Raw genomic sequence first — 17,856 nt, 5'->3', positions numbered from 1 at the left:
TATGATGCTGTAAGTAGAATTCATTGTTTCCTTCCTAAGCTTCCCACCAAAACTGAGGCTTGCTCCTGCAAGCAACAGTGGTGCTGCCTGATTGTTTTATTAATAAAGCCTTATCAGCCAAAGCATGGCTATAAAAATAGGAGATGGAGCCTCAGTGACTGCTGCAGAAGGTATGTTGATTTAATACCCTGGTTTTGACCCAGGGCTGGGAGTGCCAGAAGGAGCTCCTGCTCTGTGCCGGAGGTGTTAAACAGACAGGAAGCTGGTGGGAGCCCAAGGGAAATTGGAGTTTAGGCTGAGGAAACTAAATTAAACACCATTCCTTGGGGTGGGCAAGGAAGCGTCTGGTCTGGGTGCCTGCAGGAGGGCAGCTGGGAGCACACAGCACCTCATCCAGACCTCTGACGTTTTACCAGAAGACTACTGCTGTGGGGTCTAGGGGAGCCCAACTGGAAAAGCAGGGAAGCCCTGAGCTTCTGGCTGGAATGGGAGCTGGACAAAACCCAGCGTTTTTGCTTCGCAGCACACATCCTGCTTTGGTTTGTTGGGTTTTTCCCCAAAAAACTGTTCCTCCAGCCACATCTGTTTTGCTCTGGAGCTGGGGTTTGGGTTTCCCTGGCTGACAGCTGCAGTTTTAGACCTACACAGTCTGCAGTGAGGCTGCAGCCACTGGCAGGAGAGAGAAGCCGGAGCAATTGCTACTGCTGCTCTTTATTTTTTTCCCTTTGTTTTGGTTTTATTCTTGTCTCTTTGCCCTGAACAGATCATGCAATGCTCAGCAGAAGGAAACTTGCCAGGGAAAAGCAAAAACAAATGGTGTTCATTGTTTTGACTTGCTCTTCTCATTGGAAAAGGGCCATGGGCCCATCCTTCCGGGCTTTTTTTTTACTTTATTTGGTTTTGCCTCTATAAACAGAAGCTCTTATTTGCTCAGTATAAACAGCTCTCCTTCAAGAGCTTTATGGTCCCCCCTGCTCCTACCAGCAGCACTGAAGAAATGCAGCAGCGCACACTAAAAATAGCTCAAACTGAAGAACTTTAGGAGCACAGCAAGTGGCACATCAGCAACATCAGTGCTGATCAGGTTGGGGTAAAAACCCCAAAACCCAGACCAAATGAAGCCTGTACTTTGTCTTCCCACTTGATTCCACTAAATCTGCCCTAGCAGGGGAGGAGGGTGTATTTCCTACACGATATTGAAGTACAGGCTAAAGTCTGCAGTCTGAAATGTTATGTATCGAATACCTGGGACTAACACTGCCACCTGGGAAGGAGCATCCATGGGGCACATTCAGTTTTTGTGACCATCCCACTGCCTAGTGCCAGACTGGCAAGGTAGATTTCATTACTATCACAAAAGTAATGATAATAAACAGTCAAAACATAATCAGCACAAGTAAACAGAACAAGTTAGACTTGGTAGAAGTGACTACTTCACACAAGCTGTACTGCCCCAGCATGGAAAGAGGGAGCAGGAAGGAAAATGGAGGGAAAAGAAGGCCAGGAATGTTTCAAACCAGCTTTGCCACCCAAAGTAGCAATCTCTGAACACAGCTTTGCTGCTCTTAATTCGTAAGGGACCAAGCAGTTTGAAAACAAAACCACTCCTTTGCTTTATTTCCTTGCATTCTGAAAAGAAAGGGACAGGCAGTGCCTCCCTGCCACCCTTTCCCTTGCAGATTACCATTCTGCTGTGGCATTTCCCAGCACACTGGGTTAGTGCTGAGAGACCAGGACAATCACAGGCCAGGCACCCAAGCCAGTGTGCAAAAAGATGGGAATAGGGTTGATGCTGTCGGTGGAGAGCATCCTGCTGCATGTGGTGCTGGGCCAGGAAGCTTCTTTACAAGTTGCTTCTAAAGAAAAAGAAGAGGAAGTGATGCTAAGAGCAAGAAGGCTTTGCTTTACTGTGTAAGCAGATCTGCGTTTACCCTTGCAAGGTTAGTGCCAAGCACAGTCATGGGAATGGTGTATTTCAGTCAGCAGCAGTTCATTTGTGTCTCTAAATAGAGGCAGCTTGACCACAGCTAGCATTCCTGAATGAAAACTCCATCAAAAGGCATCAGTGGGTCACATGTAATGGAAAAATGTCAGTGCTTTGTCTGGCCAAGCTGGAATCCGGATGCCATTGCAACATCAACTCCTCCTGCTTCCCCAGCCACAGCTGGCGGCTGCTGCTGCATGGCCACTGGGAGTGGGGCTTGCCAGCACATTTTCCCTGTGCTGCTGGTGTTTTGGGGGGAGAAAGCATCATATCGTGCCTTGGGAAAAGTCGAGACCAATGGCAGCATTATTTGCTTTGTCGGTTGTGGAGGTACACTGTAACCCTTTGCTGTAATACAAACCAGAGTGAGGCATGCCCTCTTTGTATCCCATTTGCCCCTTATAGTGGAGTGAGAAGGTACTCAATAGCTGCAGGCAAAGACCAAGCTCTCAAACATGAATGCCCCACACCCTTGAGCCTGTTTAACCTTGTGTTTCTCCAGCCACGTGGAAAGTAAATGACGTAGTGTTTTGAGTAAGGGTCACCAAGATGCCTGGCAGGAAATACCAGAGGAGGTAACTGACTCCATCTGCAGCCCAGCAGCATCTCCTGGCCTTTATATCCCAACATCATCTTCATATCAGAACACATGTTGAACTGGAACTGACTTTTGTTCCTCCACCTCATATTCACTGCCAGCCTACCAAAAGCCAAACAAAACAATACAGCAGAGACGTGGGGGTTTATTTCATCCTGTCCCTTTCTCCATGCCCACTATTTAGTGCTGGTGTCCACTGGACTCTGCCCAACAGAAACTTCTCCAGTTGGTTCTCATGACCCAGAAGGGTTACCCAGCCTGGGGGGTGGACAAAGACTGCAAGCATGGATTCACAGAACTCTGGTATACACAAGGACATGGAGCCTTTATTTCCTAAATTAATCCATTGCATTTTACTACAGGTCACCTCTATCAAGGCAAGTATACTTACGATTAACAAAACAAGTATAGCTATACTACAAACTACTACCAAAAAGCTGTCCTGGTTTAACCCCAGCTGGCAACTAAGCCCCACTCAGCCACTCTCTCACTCCCCCTTAGTGGGATGGGGGAGAGAATCAGAAGGGTAAAAGTGAGAAAACCCACGTGTTGAGATAAAGACAGGTTAGTAGGTAAAGCAAAAGCTCCATACTAGCTACTAAGAAAATTAACTCTATTCCAGCTAAAACCAGCACAAGCAAATATACAGAAGTTGACAGCAGCAGAAATCAATGTCAGCAGCAATGAATATCAGTAGCAAGTATATATTTCAATTTTACAAGTTATTACAGAGTTACCACTAGTAAAGTAGTGAATACACTTATCAGTAATTATTATTTCAGAAATAGCTTCAAGTTGCAGCAAGGGAGGTTTTGATCGAATATTAGGAAATACTTTTTCACCAAAAGGGTTATCAAGCATCAGAACAGGATGTCCAAGGAAGTGGTGGAGTCACAATCCCTGGAGGCAATTAAAAGATGTGTAGATGTGGCACTTGGGTTCATGGCTTAGTGGTGGACTTCCCCTTCTTGAAAATGGGGGTTATATTTCCCTTTTTCCAGTCATCGGGAACTTCATCTGACTGCCATGATTTCTCAAATATGATGGCCAGTGGCTTAGCAACTTCATTCGCCAGCTCCTTCAGGACCCTCGGATGGATCTCATCAGGTCCCACGGACTTGTGCACATTCAGATTTTTAAGATGGCCTCGAATCAGTTCCTCTCCTACAGTGGCCACAAGGTCTTCATTCTCACAGTCCCTGCATCTGCCTTCCAAGACTTGGGTGGTTTGGTCAGAGCCTTTGCCAGTGAAGACAGAGGCAAAGAAGTCATTCAGAACCTCAGCCTTCTGCAAATCCTGTGTAGCCAGTTCTCCTGAGAGCTTCCTGAGGGGGCCCACGTTGTCCCTAGTCTGTCTTTTATTTGCCATGTACCTATAGAGTCCCTTCCTGTTCTCTTTCACATCCCAAGCCAAGTTTAATTCTAACTGGTCCCTAGCTTCCCGGACAACATCTCTGTAGTCTTTCCAGGCCACCTCTCCTTGCTTTCACCTTTTATAAGCCTCTTTTTTCCCTCTAAGTTTCCTCAGCAGCTCCTTATCCATCCAAGGAGGTCTCCTGGCCCTCCTGCCACACCTTCTTCCAGTTGGGATGGAACACTCCTGAGCTTGCAGTAGGTGATCCTTGAATATCAACCAACAGTCCTGGGCCCCCCTGCCCTCTAGGGCTGTATCCCATGGAACCTTACTAAGCAGGTTCCTGAAGAGGCCAAAGTCTGCTCTTTTGAAGTCCAGGGCAGTGAGCTTGCTGCACGCTCTTCTCACTGTCCTGAGGATCTCAAATTTGAGCATCTCATGATTGCTGCATCCAAGGCTGCCCTGGAGAGTCACATTTCCAATGAGCCCCTCCCTGTTGCTGAGCCTGAGGTCAAGCATGGCACCTCTCCTTGTCGGCTCCTCTATTACTCGCAGAAGGAAGTTGTCTTCTACACAACTGAGGAACCTCCTGGATTGCTTGTGCCGGGCCGTACCATCCTTCCAACAGATGTCAGGGTGGTTGAAGTCACCCATGAGAACAAGGGCCTACAAGCGTGAGGCTGTTCCTATCTATAGAGTGCTTCATCCACAGAGTCCTCCTGATCAGGCGGTCTGTAACAGATCCCCACAGTCATGTCCCCCATAACTGTTCTCCCTTTGATTCTGACCCACAAGCTCTCTGTTAACTGCTCACCTGTCCCCAGACAGAGTTCCATACTCTCCAGCCTATTACTGGCATAAATAGGAACTCTCCCTCCCCATCTCCCCAGCCTGTCTATCCTAAAAAGCCCATAACCTTCCATTCCAACACTCGAGTCATAGGAGCCATCCCACCATGTTTCTGTGATTCCAATGATATATCCCCATAGATGTGCACACATCTCAAATTCTTCTTGTTTATTCCCCATACTATAGATGCTTGTATAGAGGCACTTGAGCCAATCTCAGAATTAAGCCTACTCATTGGCTGGAATGCCTGAAGTAGCTCTACATTCACTCCAAGCATTTATTACAGCATCTCACTGGTAGGGTTGGAATTGATCATTTCATCCTCCCCCAGCAAATCTAGTTTAAAGCTGTCTTCACCGGTGTGGCAAGTCTTCTACCAGAGCAGCTCTTCCCCTTTGTCAGGCAGGTCCCATCAGTAGATGTGGCTTCCCAAAGCAGTTCCCATGGTCTAAGTAACCAAACCCTGACTACAGCATCACCCCTTTAACCATCTGTTAAACCTGCTAGATTCACCTACTCATTTCAAGGCTTTCCCTCTTGACCTGGAGGATTGATGAAAAGATTATCTGAGCCCCAGAGTCCCTTCTTGCCTTTCCCAGGGCTACAGAACAGTCAGTGCCACCTCTGCACCTGGCAGAATCATGGAAAAGATTATTCATGGAAAACAACAAGGTGCTTGGTGACAGCCAGCATGGCTTCACTAAGGGGAAATCCTGCCTGACCAATTTGGTGTCCTTTTATGATGGGGCTACAGAACTGATGGACAGGGGCAGAGGAGTTGACATCATCTACCTGGACTTGTGCAAAGCATTTGACACTGTCCTGCATTACATCCTTGTCTCTAAATTGGAGAGACATCAATTGGATAGGTGGACCACTTGATGGATAAAAAACTGGCTGACCTCGACACTCCTGAGATGTAGGCTCCATTTTGGGTGAAAAGTAAGTCCTTTTTCTGTTACAGAGACATAAAGGTGTGGGACACCACCTCCCAAAACAGCCAATAGATGCTGCTAATTTCTATTTTTCACCTGGCACAGCCACTAACTGATGATGGTTTCTGTTCTCTCAGACTACTTTTTGTTTTAGCAGACTGTTTTTCTGTTCTGCGAGTTTGGACAACCAATAGCAGTTACTGATTCTTCCTTTCTCAGGATGTTTTCCTTCTTTTCCAGACTGGCTTTTATCACCTTCCCAGATGATAAGCTGTTGTTACAGTTCCTTGGTTTTGTGCTTTGCATTGATGATATCTCAGGATAGCTCTGGTTTCTTGGTATTCAGCTGCACTTCAAATCTGCCAGCTGCACTCCTCAGGGACGCTTCTGGTTCCCAGGCTGGCAGGAGTTTTCTTTCCTCATTTTTTTGAGCAGTCTTCTTCTGTTCAATATTTTCCCCCTTATATTCAGGTTGCCTTTATGGCTGCTCCCATCATCAGCCTAAAATTATACCTCTCAGGAAAGCAGAAATTACCAGCTACAGGGAACACTGCAGAATTCTCCCATCTAAATAGTCCTTTCTGTAAACACTCTTTTGTATAGCTACTATTAGTTGTTCAGGAACAGATCAAAAGTGACTGCACTAGTTTGGCTTCTCCTTCTGCAATACCTATTGGGCTAAATGCAGCCTACGGCATACCATCACACTTCTGCTCGGGAGGCCATGCCGTAAGCAAGAACTTCATAGTTAGAGCCTTGCTCGGGCTTTCTCCTGTTCTCAGTACATTCCAGCCTCCATCTACAACCCTGCGTTTTCACAGCCTGACTGTGGATAGCATCAGCTTATGAGAAAATGTTCAGAGCAGAACATGGATCATGTAGAAACAGAGAAACAAGACTGAGGACAAAGTTAACCCGGACATGCAGGCATGGTCACAGCTCCCAGCCTGCAAACGCCTGCCAAAAGAGGTAGAGGAAAACCTGAAGCTGGAGCAGGCTGAGTTTTAATTTGCTGCATCATTCAAACATGAAGCTGTACTTGTCACTGTGGTACAGGCTGACCAAGAACCAACAGAGTGATTCCAAACAAACAAAACACCCAGCCTGTCTAGCCCACAGTCCAGTTACAAGTCTTCCAAAACAGAGCATTTCCCTGAGACAGTGACCTCCAAAACTCAGATCTGGAAACTTCCTCTGGGTGTTTCACATTCTTTGGTCCTGTTCCCTAAATGCAATGTTTATGTCACTTGCTAAAAAAATCCACAGCAACAGGCTTTCCGCATAAAGGGAAGTGATTCAGTTATTTTTCTGGGATTAAGTCTTGAATAAACTTTCCATAGAAAAGGCTAATGAAACTATAGTATGACCTGTCAATTATTGCAATGTTGATACTGTGACGTACAAATGCTTTTAAGCACAAAAAATTTAATCCTGTTATATTTAATTCAGTGCTGGGTTTATCAAGATTTTGCAAGAATTTTAAGTCTGAGTAAAGCACTGTACGTACGCAGTTACATTGACTGAAGTGTCCAGGCTGGGTTCCCTTGACACAGCACACCTTGTGCTAGACAGATACCCACAACCTCAGAGAGATAGAGTGAACTTTACATACAAATATCAAAAACTACATAACAATTCCTTAATGGTTCCAGCTTGTGCTGGTGTCTCACACAGTCCCTGCTACACTGCTTTGAAAAAGCAGAAAGTCAGCCTTCCTCCTGCTGCCAGCACTGACAACACTTGATCAGTCTTATTTCACTATGAAAAGCATGATATCCTTTCATTTTGTTGCAACCATACTCCAGGGTGGATTAAGGATGACAATTTCATATAAATGCCTACTCGGCAGATAATACAAATCATGTGATAACCCAGTAATTTAAATATAGCCTTACGCCTCTACCCCAGACTCAATCAGATCAGAGAATGAACTGCAAGACTTTCAGATTCATATATTATGATGCAAATGAGTTTTGTAAATTGTGACCTAGTTCCCATGTTAGGAACAGTTGGGACCAACAGCAGGAACCATGCGATGAATGTGAGCAGCAGGGGCAAGAAAGGAAATTAACATTTGTTCTTAATTTGAAATGTTTTTTTAATCACTTTCAGGTGCCTCAAAGGAAGTGCACACACTTGTTTTCTATAATCATTCTGACAGAAGAATGCATATAGGAGGTAACATGTTTTTGTTTCACTAATTGAAATGTTTGCAACATCGGTGTCAGATGAAGCACCAGAATACAGCTCTTTCTGGATGATTTACTGAGTGCACAATGAAGGACTGTGAAATTACGTTTTCCAATTGATCTGCTCCTCAGAACTCGTTTTGTGAAGAAAATCAGTAGCACATATCCTCTAAGTGACTGGATATTAAATCACATCTATCTCTCCAAATGCAGTGGCTGTTCTTCCAGGTAAAGGCCTGATAAACTAGCTCTCTAAAGAGTCTGCTCAGGGATTTGGCTGCATGGATGTCAGCTGCTTAACATGTGGATCCAGCACAATTAGTGGAAAATACCAAACTCACAAAAATCTGCTTACACTGTAACAGTGAGCCTACAACAACAAACAGCGCTGAACTCCAGCCCAAGGGAGCATTCTGGTAAACTCTACTGTTTTAAATAGGTGTGACTGGTTGAAAACCAGGCAGATTTTCATCCAAAGCATACTTAAGAGTAGGTACCATCATCACTGGAAATTAGCTGTAAAAGAGCTAGGATGTCGATTGCACTGACAAAAATGGGATCTTAGCTCCCTCTGGTGGAACAAGTGATTTCCTGCAAAACAGTTTGAGAAAGTTTTGTTTCTGCTACAGGCCTCAAAGCCGCTATATGATTAGGATGAGACAGTAAACAAATTCCAAATCCTCCATTCACTTTGAAGGACAGGAACTTCTCAGAAGTTGATGTCAAGTACCAAGACTCACGACTGTTGCAGGGTGGCTGCACAAGATACAACACCTTCATCATTTTCTAGCTGTGAAAGATGGCCAGAGAGCCTCTATCTTTCCAGGATGGAGTTCTCCAGAGGCAAACTATGATACATAAGACAACTATTGAACCAAATGTTAGCTTGAAGGGAAAACAAATCACACACACACAGACTAAGTTTCAACATTCTCTCCACACTAACCAACTCCTAGGCCCCATAAGCAGCCCCATCATCAAAATGAGTGGAAGCACACCTCCAGGGCATATGAAGTATGTAAGGGTAAAGTCATCATCTCCAACACAGCCAGCCAGGAAAGTCATCCAGTTGTTTGCTTCTGAACCCTGACTGGCTACAGACCACAGCATCAAAAATACAAGAAGCCTAAGGCCAAGTCTAAGACCAAGTCTTCATCCCTCAGTCTTACACACTCTGTATAGATTAAATACAACCAACACTCAACAAAAACTTTGTGAACTTCAGCATAACTCAGATTTATTTTGAAAGGCTTAGTTAAAAGCAAGTACTAATGCCAAGAAAACATTTCTCACTATATACAGTTATTCCTAGCCTACAGTTTCCTCTCATTAAAGGAATCAACAGCTCTAACTGTAATTAAGCACACAACAACTAGTTGCTCTGAAAAATTCTTTGTAACTCCTGTAAACAGAAGCATGAGTAATTCCTGCAATCACAAACATACTAGAGTGACTTTTGTAATACTGGAGTTCTGAAAATGGTATGTAACAGTGCCACAGAAGAAAGACTTACAGACCCAATGAAAAGAAAACAGTAGCAAAAGTATTTATTAAACACCACATTATTCAATTTCACAGTGTCGGATTAAGACCCATCCATACTTGCTCCTTGGAAATAGCAGAGCTGAGTAATCCTGTGAGAGTGGGGCAGCAGGTCAGGTCTGCAACGGAAGTTTATTAAGAACACTAAAATACTGTTCCCATAGCCAGAAGGAATTTGAGGGTGAGGAAAAGAAAGAAAAGCAACAACAGCCAAATACCCTTGGAGTGTTTCATGCAATGTTTTTCAACAGAGAAAAGCTTTTTTAAGACTGAGCATCAACTTTTGATTTTATACATTCCATTATTAAAAAACACAACCATGGTGTGTACAACTTAATCTGTATGATAACAGTTAAAAACAATTTAGTTAGTTCTCCAAAAGGGCAGTTTTCTACTGGCTGAAGTGTCTATATATTTAACTGGAAGTCTCACGATGATTGAAGCTCCTTCAGCTTTGCTTATGGACTAGCAAAGCAGGCTGCTTTCAATCTTCTGCATGAATACCAAGTCTGCTTAAGTAGCTCTCCCAAGCTGCTTTTCTGTACTTCTCTGCTTCTTGAAGACGGTCTGAAGCTGACAAGATGCCACGTCCCACAATAATGATATCCGAACCTTTTTCGCCAATAACTTCCTTGGGGCTTAGGTACTTCTGCCCAAGGTTATCACCTGGAACAGAAACACCATTTTTTTCTAGTTTTATGAAAGCGTATCTACTAAAAACCTTCAAAGAGCTGCTGGAACAGAGAACAGGTATGCTGTTCCAGCTCTCACCCTAACAACCCAAACATGTAACTAGAACTGTGACTCCAACTAGTGAACCCCCTGTTACACAGGCACAATTTAACAGACGGCACCTTCCTTTTTCATAATTTAACTGTTCCGTCTGTTGTGACTGGTATGCAAAGAAGCACCTACCGGGATTACTGCAATGAGCTGTCACTTTGCTTAAAACAGGCAAAACCCCAAAAATTTCACATAAAAGCCTGTTAATTTCACTTCGGAGTTTGTAAGAATTACAAATTTTTTGTAAATTACAAAGAATTACAAAAATTGCAGAGAAACACATCTCCTCTACCTGGTTCAGTGATAACCTCTCACATCAGTGTAACACTTCCAGTTCATTCATGCTGCATCTACATCAGCATCAACAAACTTCTGTAGTTGTCAAAAACCTTTTCTTCCACTCCTACTGAGCATGTGATTATGTAACCTATCTGAAGACATTTCACATGTTTTAAGGACTGTGCTTTACAGTATGCACAGACCTGAGCACACGGACAAAGCTGTGTAGTCTGCCGGCTGCCGTTCAGATCAGCATACCCAGAAATGCAGAAGGCAGCCCATAATGGCAGCAAACAGAGACTCTTCCCACCAGAGAATCAGCAATCAAACTTTCTTCAGAAGTCACTTCTTCACTGAAGGCTAAATCACTCACTGTATTTACAGACAGACTATAAATGTTTCGGAAGACATTACCTCCAGTTTGCAGCTGCACCCCTGGAGTTAAGTGAAGAAATTCTGGTTTATTACTAACTCTAGATGTAGATATGAATCCAAACACAAAATCAGAGTTGTCTTCAGCCATCTGTACCTGAAACAGATCAGCAGTTACAAGTGATATACATAAAATTAACCTTGACTAGCAATGTGTTTCTCATCCACCCTTTGACACATTATTAAGCTGTGCAAGGCAGCAGCATCAAACACCTGCTCTTACTTTACCAATACAAAGTCACCCAGAGCTAACTCACCCCCCACTGATCTTGCTGCACCTGCAGCCAGGAATATGAGTGTTACTAGTTTTTTTCTATGTTATAAATACTACAGTGAATGAAGAATTAAAACCAATTAGAAATTTATCGCTTCATGAAAAAAAAAGGGGGGGGGGGGGGGGAGGGAGGTCTGGGGGCTGGTGTTAATAGCAAACTTGGTGTGTTTAATAGAATTTAGAGAATGAACTGTGACCACCTCCCCAGACGAGCCTACAGCTGCAACCTTTAACCACCAGTCAGATTTCTGAGTCTCCAAGGAGAAAAACCAAACACAACTGTAACTGTTAGAGCTGGAGAGACTTTTGGAAGTACAAATACTAGAAGCCCATAAAACCTCCCTGTCACAACACTTTACAAGCTTTTAACCCCAAAAAAGACTGCCTACTTACTGCAGCTTTTGTGTATTCAGCCGTTATAAGTGACCCATGGGAACTCATCTCAGCAATCAGAACACAGCCACGCTGGAGAGGAAGACCTACTTCCTTCAGACCTTTGACAACTCCAGAGCCGGGAACCACATGGGCATTAATGATGTCTGACCAGGATGCAATTCTAAACACACCCCCTGAGGACATGGATAAAAGACACAGGCAAAGCCTCATTAGAAATGTATTAAACAGGAAACACAAGTTAAACAAAAACAAGCTGCATGCTTAATCACTCACATTTTAGAAGACAGTTTTACTACTCAAGCTTGACAGTTACGAGTTCAGTGTCAGACAGTTCTGACAGCTGCCTAATCAAAAAGTGTAATCTCTGTTTTACTTTTCACAAATGCTTTTCAGCATCACACCTTTAATGCTCACTGAGACGTTTATGGAAACCTAGAAATCCACCATCACAGGTGCTACCCTTCGATACAGTATGCAGATCATTCGGGAGATACGGAACAGAAAAAAATGCTTCTACAGTTGCAAATGCAGAATCGAATGACAGCCATAACAACCACACGAGCATAAAATAGCAGGCTGCCTCAAGAAGCCACACTGTTTTATCACAGCAAACAACCAGTCAGAAGTGCTTACTGAGCACAACCATAGATACATAAAAAGGTTTAGGAGGGAAGGGACCTTTGGAGGTCATGCTCTTAGAGCAGGGTTAACTTCAAAACTAGATCTGGCTGCTCAGGGCTTTGACCCCTTGAGTCTTCTCCAAGGCTGGAGATTCCACAATCTGTCCTGGCAACCCATACCAGCACTGCAGTTACACAAACAGTGAAGTTACAGTAAATCGAGGCTGATGACAATCACCTTCATACTGATGTTTCACTGTGTTTCCAATGTCTGCAAATTTCCTGTCTTCAAAAATCAAGAACTCGTGTTGATCTGCGAGCGTTCTTAACTCCTTTACTACCTCTTGGGTGTAATCATTCAGGATGTCTATATGAGTCTTCAGGATACAAATGCTGGGGCCCAGGGTGGCAGCTAACTGCAGCAGCTCTTTGGAGCTAGTGACATCAGCAGAAAGGCATAAATTTGTTTGCTTCTTTCCCATGAGTGCAAGAAGCCTGGCTGCAATAGGATGCACCCCCGGCAGTTTGGCACGAGCGCTGAAGCTCAGCTCTTTGCACAGCCTCTTCAAAGGAGCAGGACCATTCTGAGCCACTGGCTCAAATACATTTCCCTGAATGAATTTCTTCACCTTTTCAACCATCTCAACAGACACTTCTCCTTGCTGTTGGAGGATCTCCAACACCCCAGACAATGTGCACACAGAGTGCAGGCGAATTCCACATTCCTCTAACCTGGCCTTCCCACCCTGCTCCCTGTCCAAGAGCACTACGGCATCCATGACTTTTAATCCTTCTTTCCGAAGAACTTCTGCAGTTTCGAGTACACTAGATCCACTTGTTACCACATCTTCAATGATCAAGCATGTTTCTCCTGGATTAATCGTGCCTTCTACCAGCCGCTTAGTACCTTAAGAATAAAAAGCAAACACTCCACTAAACAAAGAAACTTTAAAAGACCCCACAAAAGTATCTAAATTTTAACTTGTTATGCTAATGTTGAGATCAACTTGTTCAAATTACACTGCAGCATATCCTGAGTGTCCAATGGAACTGGATTTCAAGAAAATAGGAATTTCACATTCACTGTAAATATGGCGATGTAATTTGTTTAGTTATTACCTGATACCATTTATCTCAGGTCTTATCACAGCTCAGTCACTGATCTGTAATTCAATTCATCAAGATGTTACTTCTCCAAGTTAATGAAGTATTTCTTTGGGTTCCAGAAGTTATGTTCCATTAACAAAACTGACATATGGTTAACTGCAGAAATTTAAATCTCTGGATAAGATGCCTACAGCAATTTAGTATTGCCATGAACTGAATGCTCCAAATTACAAAACTGTTCTCTCCAGTTATTTAGCAAGTCTTTAAAGTTGCCAAGTTATTGGTGCTTTTCAGCATATTCCCTATTTTCCACAGGCAGCATTCTGTGCTTAATATGCCTGTTAGAACAATTACAAGTAGAGCCCCAAATGCCTCTGCCTTAACCAACAACAGGCACACATCTATGAAAGACCTCCTGGAGGGCAACAACAAAGGATGTATGCTTTCTCAGGAAGCAGCAAGCAGCAGGAGAACATTATGCAGGGAGTGTGGTGCTTAGACCATGACAGCCTTTCTAGAAAACAAGTGTGTTACAGCTTTGCAACACATGTGACACCAGAAACCTTGTGCCTGGCAGTTAACTGTTGTCACAATTGACTTTTCATTTACAAGAAGGAACAGCAAACGTTTACATGCCTCACACATGAACACAGGAGTTACATTTGTTTTGACAAGCATACTTTCTAATTAAATACTACAGGAAGAGTATAGGTCTTGTCACATGTAGAAATCCAGCTGCTACGGTAGGTAAACACTTCAGCCTTTTCTCCCTCTTCCTTCATCAAAAGCAAATAAATGGCTTCTGAAGAGACTAGAGAGGTTCCTCTTGTCCGTATTCAAAATCTGTTTGGGGATGAGATGTGTCACTGTTCTCAGCATATCAGAGAAACTGAGTTACATATCTTGGTCTCTAGAAGAGGCCAGTAACCCAAAAGCATGCTAGTGGTGCTAAGGGAAAAAAGATGGTGCTGGAGACACAAACAAAACCCACCCCAATAGACAAAAATCGCCCTCCTCAAGAGTTTCCAAACACACTACAGCAAGGATTCAAGCTGCAGCCTCATCAGCAACCAGCTGGGAGAGCCTTATCAGGTTGGGGCGCTGTGGGAGGCATGTTTGAGGGGGAATAGGAGCTCCGTTTTGCACTAGAGCAGTTAACCTTAAATTGGAATGGAGATGCTGCACATTTTACAAGAGAGCCACAGACTGCCCAAACAAGACAAGAAGTAGACACAAATTCTCGATCTGAAAGTTTTACCATAGTCTTTTGCTTCCTTCCTCCGTATAAGCATCGGAACCTGCTTTTCTGAGCAGATAATTGTGGCCAACGGCAGCGCGGTGTACGGGACACCACACACGCAGTCATACGGCACACCGGCATCTTTGGCTGCTTGAAAGAGAAGATCTGCAACCTGAAAAAGAAACCCAAACGCTCCTTTAAGGAATCAGACTGGTGTGACCGTGATCAAAGGAACGCACTGCCGAGAAGAGCAACGCAAACGCATGAGAAACTCTTCCCTCCACAGGACCAGGGGCAGCCGCTGTCCCCGCAGCGAGCGGACAGACAACGTCCGCACCCAGCGGGCCCGGGCCCGGGCCCCGTGCCTCCCGCCTTCCCTCAGCTAAACGAGCCTGTCAGCCCCGCCAGAGGCGGGCACCTGCCGGAGGAGGCGCGGGTGCGACACGAGCCCGCGCAGGTCGATGTACACGGGGGAGGCGCGGCCGCTCTTCAGCACGAAGTCACCGAACCGCAGGGAGCCCGCCTCGCGCAGCGCCCCCGCCACGCGCCCCGCCGCCGACATCCCGCTGCGCGCAGGGAGATGACGGAAGCGGGGAAACGGGAAGAGAGAACTGCGCGCATGCGCAGGAGGGCAGCGCGGCGCTCTTCCCCGCCGGGCCCGGCCTGCCCTACCGTACCGCGCCACAGAGCCCAGCCCGCCCGGCAGGGGGCGCCGCTCCCCCTCGGTACTCGGCGTCCGTGCAGGAGGCGCGCTCGGGGGGTGCCGGTCTCGGGCGGCAGCAGCGCTTCCCACTGGGAAGCGGAAACGGCTGCCGCGGGGTGGGTTTGATGTGAGCCGGGGGTTTCGCTGTCCCGCGGCGCTCGGTGTGAGTGCCCAGACGGCAGCGTGGTTCCCGAGTTGGTGCCCGCAAGGCTAAGGGCTGCGTGGAGCAAGAGTCCTCGCTCTAGTGTCCCGAGATCCCTCTGAAACAGGTGAGCTGTACAAAGTGGTCGGGAAGCTCCGAGTCCCCGAGGCCTCCGACAGGTTGCCATATGTGTGAAATGAGACTGACCCGGTCTTCTCTGAACAACTGTATTTAATCAAAAAAGCCCAGAAACTGAATTATTAGTATACTCTATTTATAGGAATGCAAGGACAGAAGATGTACAGCTGGAAACTACATCTGTAGGTGGTCATACATACTGCAGTATAGTAACAACAAGGGGGGACAGCAGGTTCTCACAACAGTACACGAGTGATTAGACTTACAAAGGAAATATTTACAAACTTACCTTTACAAAACAACATTGTGTGCATACAAAATGAAATCCGCGATAAAACTGAAAATACATTTAAGGCAGACCAGCAATACACTGAAATAATTAAGGCTGTGGAATTACTTTGCACCTTGAAAATGCTGAGCTGTTAGCCATACTGTTCCTTTTTTTCTCCTTCGGTTGATTGTTGCAAAGATTGAAAAGCATCAGTATATTCCAGCTGCTTGCTCTTATCTCTGTAACTCTGAGATTTAATTTGTGTATTATTTATTTTTTGCACTTTCTATTGCATTTGCTTTCTAAAAGTTATCAAATATAGTCAAATTGGCCACAGTGGCAGAGCAATGCTGAACAGTTTGGTAGAAAGAGAAGTAAAAGCACCGGCATCAGAATTTGGGCATGAAGGTGAAATATGGCTTGTGTAGAGATGTTTTTTTCACGAGCTTTGTAATAAAGACTACAGTTACAGCGAACATTCAGAATCCTGACACTATGGTAACACTCACCACTATAAAGATCCCAGAACAAGAATTCATCACTTGATGGCAGTGTGCAGTCAGCCTAGTAAAATGGGATTTGATTTTGTTTCCTTGGGAAAGCACCATTTTCTTATGGGACATGAAAGAATGAGCTGGAAAATAAACCCATGCCCTATGTTAGAGGAGAGACTACCTCTGCAATGAAAGGAACAGAAACAAAACTGGGTGGTTATCCCCTGTGTGTGTTGATTATCTGGTAGACCTTTGTATACACAGACTAGCCTTTACATCTGTCTCTGAAGTTTATATTATCCCAGGTCACTTGATGCAGTCCCCTCATTGCAAGGGTATTAAAGGATGGTTATATATAGTCAGGTCATAATGTGTGGGTCTGCATTTAGCCTTTAGTCATGGTATTCATAACAAAGGCATAATAGCATTGTCAGAAATGCTATGAACTCCAGTGAAGCCACAGCACTTGTATGGGTCAGTTGAGGGCACAGACTTTGTCTCGGCATTAATGTAGTTTAAAAGTGAAACACTTTTACAGATTAATGTTACCAGGAAAAAAAAAAATAAAAAGAGTTAATTTAAAATAAAAGGGCAGCAAGACTAAACAAAACTTGCAGGTACAAGTAGGAAGAGAGAAATTTGATAAATTTTACATCCTGGATTGCTTTAAAATACTAAAGTGTAAAACCCTGGACTGGCTGTGTATCATCCCTGTAGTAACATGCGTAGGGGGGCTGGCAGCTTGGTGGGGATCTCCTACATGGCAGCAAGTGCTTCAGACACCTGCGTTATGTGGGCAATCAGATTTCCTGTTTGATGGCCAAGAGTGAAACGGCCTGGCCTGCCTGCTCCAAGTGGAGCAGAAAGAGGCGAATTAGTTACTCATCGCCACATATGTTTATTAAATGTAGCCATCTTAAATAATGAGTGCTGCACATCACCATGCCCTCCATGTGCTGTTTCACTGGTGCCCAGCGCCAGGGACACTGTGAACAAGTGTACTTTGATGTCGGTGCTGGGGAAGAGCACTGTGAAGATGTCTGAAGGTGGTGGCGGTGTGTAAAGTGCCAGTCTGCACCGAACTTGAGGTGCTCTGTTGGTAGTATTACAGCTGGTCATTCTAGCTGGTCTGAAGCTTCTGCAGAAGCTAGAGGGGCAGCTACCATCATACCTTCACTTGGTGGTCTTGGAACACTCTGGGTGGTAAAGCTGAAGGTGGAAATCTTCCCCTCAGACACAGCTGCTCTTCTGGGGGGTTTATAAAGGCCCAAGAGAGCTTTATGAGAAACTGTTTCACTGTGTTTGTTACAGAAAGTATTTCATGCACAAAACCCCCAGTAGTTGGAGAGTGCTGCAAAGGGGGATGGCTCCTGTGCTTCTCACTTAGTGGGCTTACTCTAGGCCTACTTCTGTAATCTCTCTATTAAAACAGAGTTGCAGTTTACAGCACAGTTACAGGACCTGCTGGATTGGCAGAGAGGCCACACACGTCTCTTAAGGTCTGAAAAAGACCTCAAGCGAGCATG

General features: G+C 44.8%; 1 protein-coding gene across 1 annotated transcript; it reads right to left on the bottom strand.

Moving 5' to 3' along the window:
• Positions 1–9,796: 9,796 nt before the first annotated feature.
• Positions 9,797–15,148, bottom strand: UMPS (uridine monophosphate synthetase). The gene is made up of 6 exons (XM_057430166.1): positions 15,001–15,148; positions 14,601–14,754; positions 12,474–13,142; positions 11,613–11,788; positions 10,928–11,042; positions 9,797–10,117 (listed from the first exon to the last, which is right to left on the bottom strand). Exons 1-6 carry the CDS (start codon positions 15,142–15,144, stop codon positions 9,936–9,938), a joined length of 1,440 nt encoding a protein of 479 aa, XP_057286149.1. The 5' UTR covers positions 15,145–15,148; the 3' UTR covers positions 9,797–9,935.
• Positions 15,149–17,856: the final 2,708 nt, after the last annotated feature.

This window comes from Pezoporus wallicus, unplaced genomic scaffold (assembly GCF_028554395.1).
Source record: "Pezoporus wallicus isolate ANWC-B61680 ecotype Strahan unplaced genomic scaffold, APGP_CSIRO_Pwel_v1 contig_5261, whole genome shotgun sequence".
Lineage (NCBI taxonomy): Eukaryota > Metazoa > Chordata > Aves > Psittaciformes > Psittacidae > Pezoporus > Pezoporus wallicus.
The sequence above is the reverse complement of the archived record's forward strand: the minus strand, read 5'-3'. Positions and strand labels throughout refer to the sequence as shown.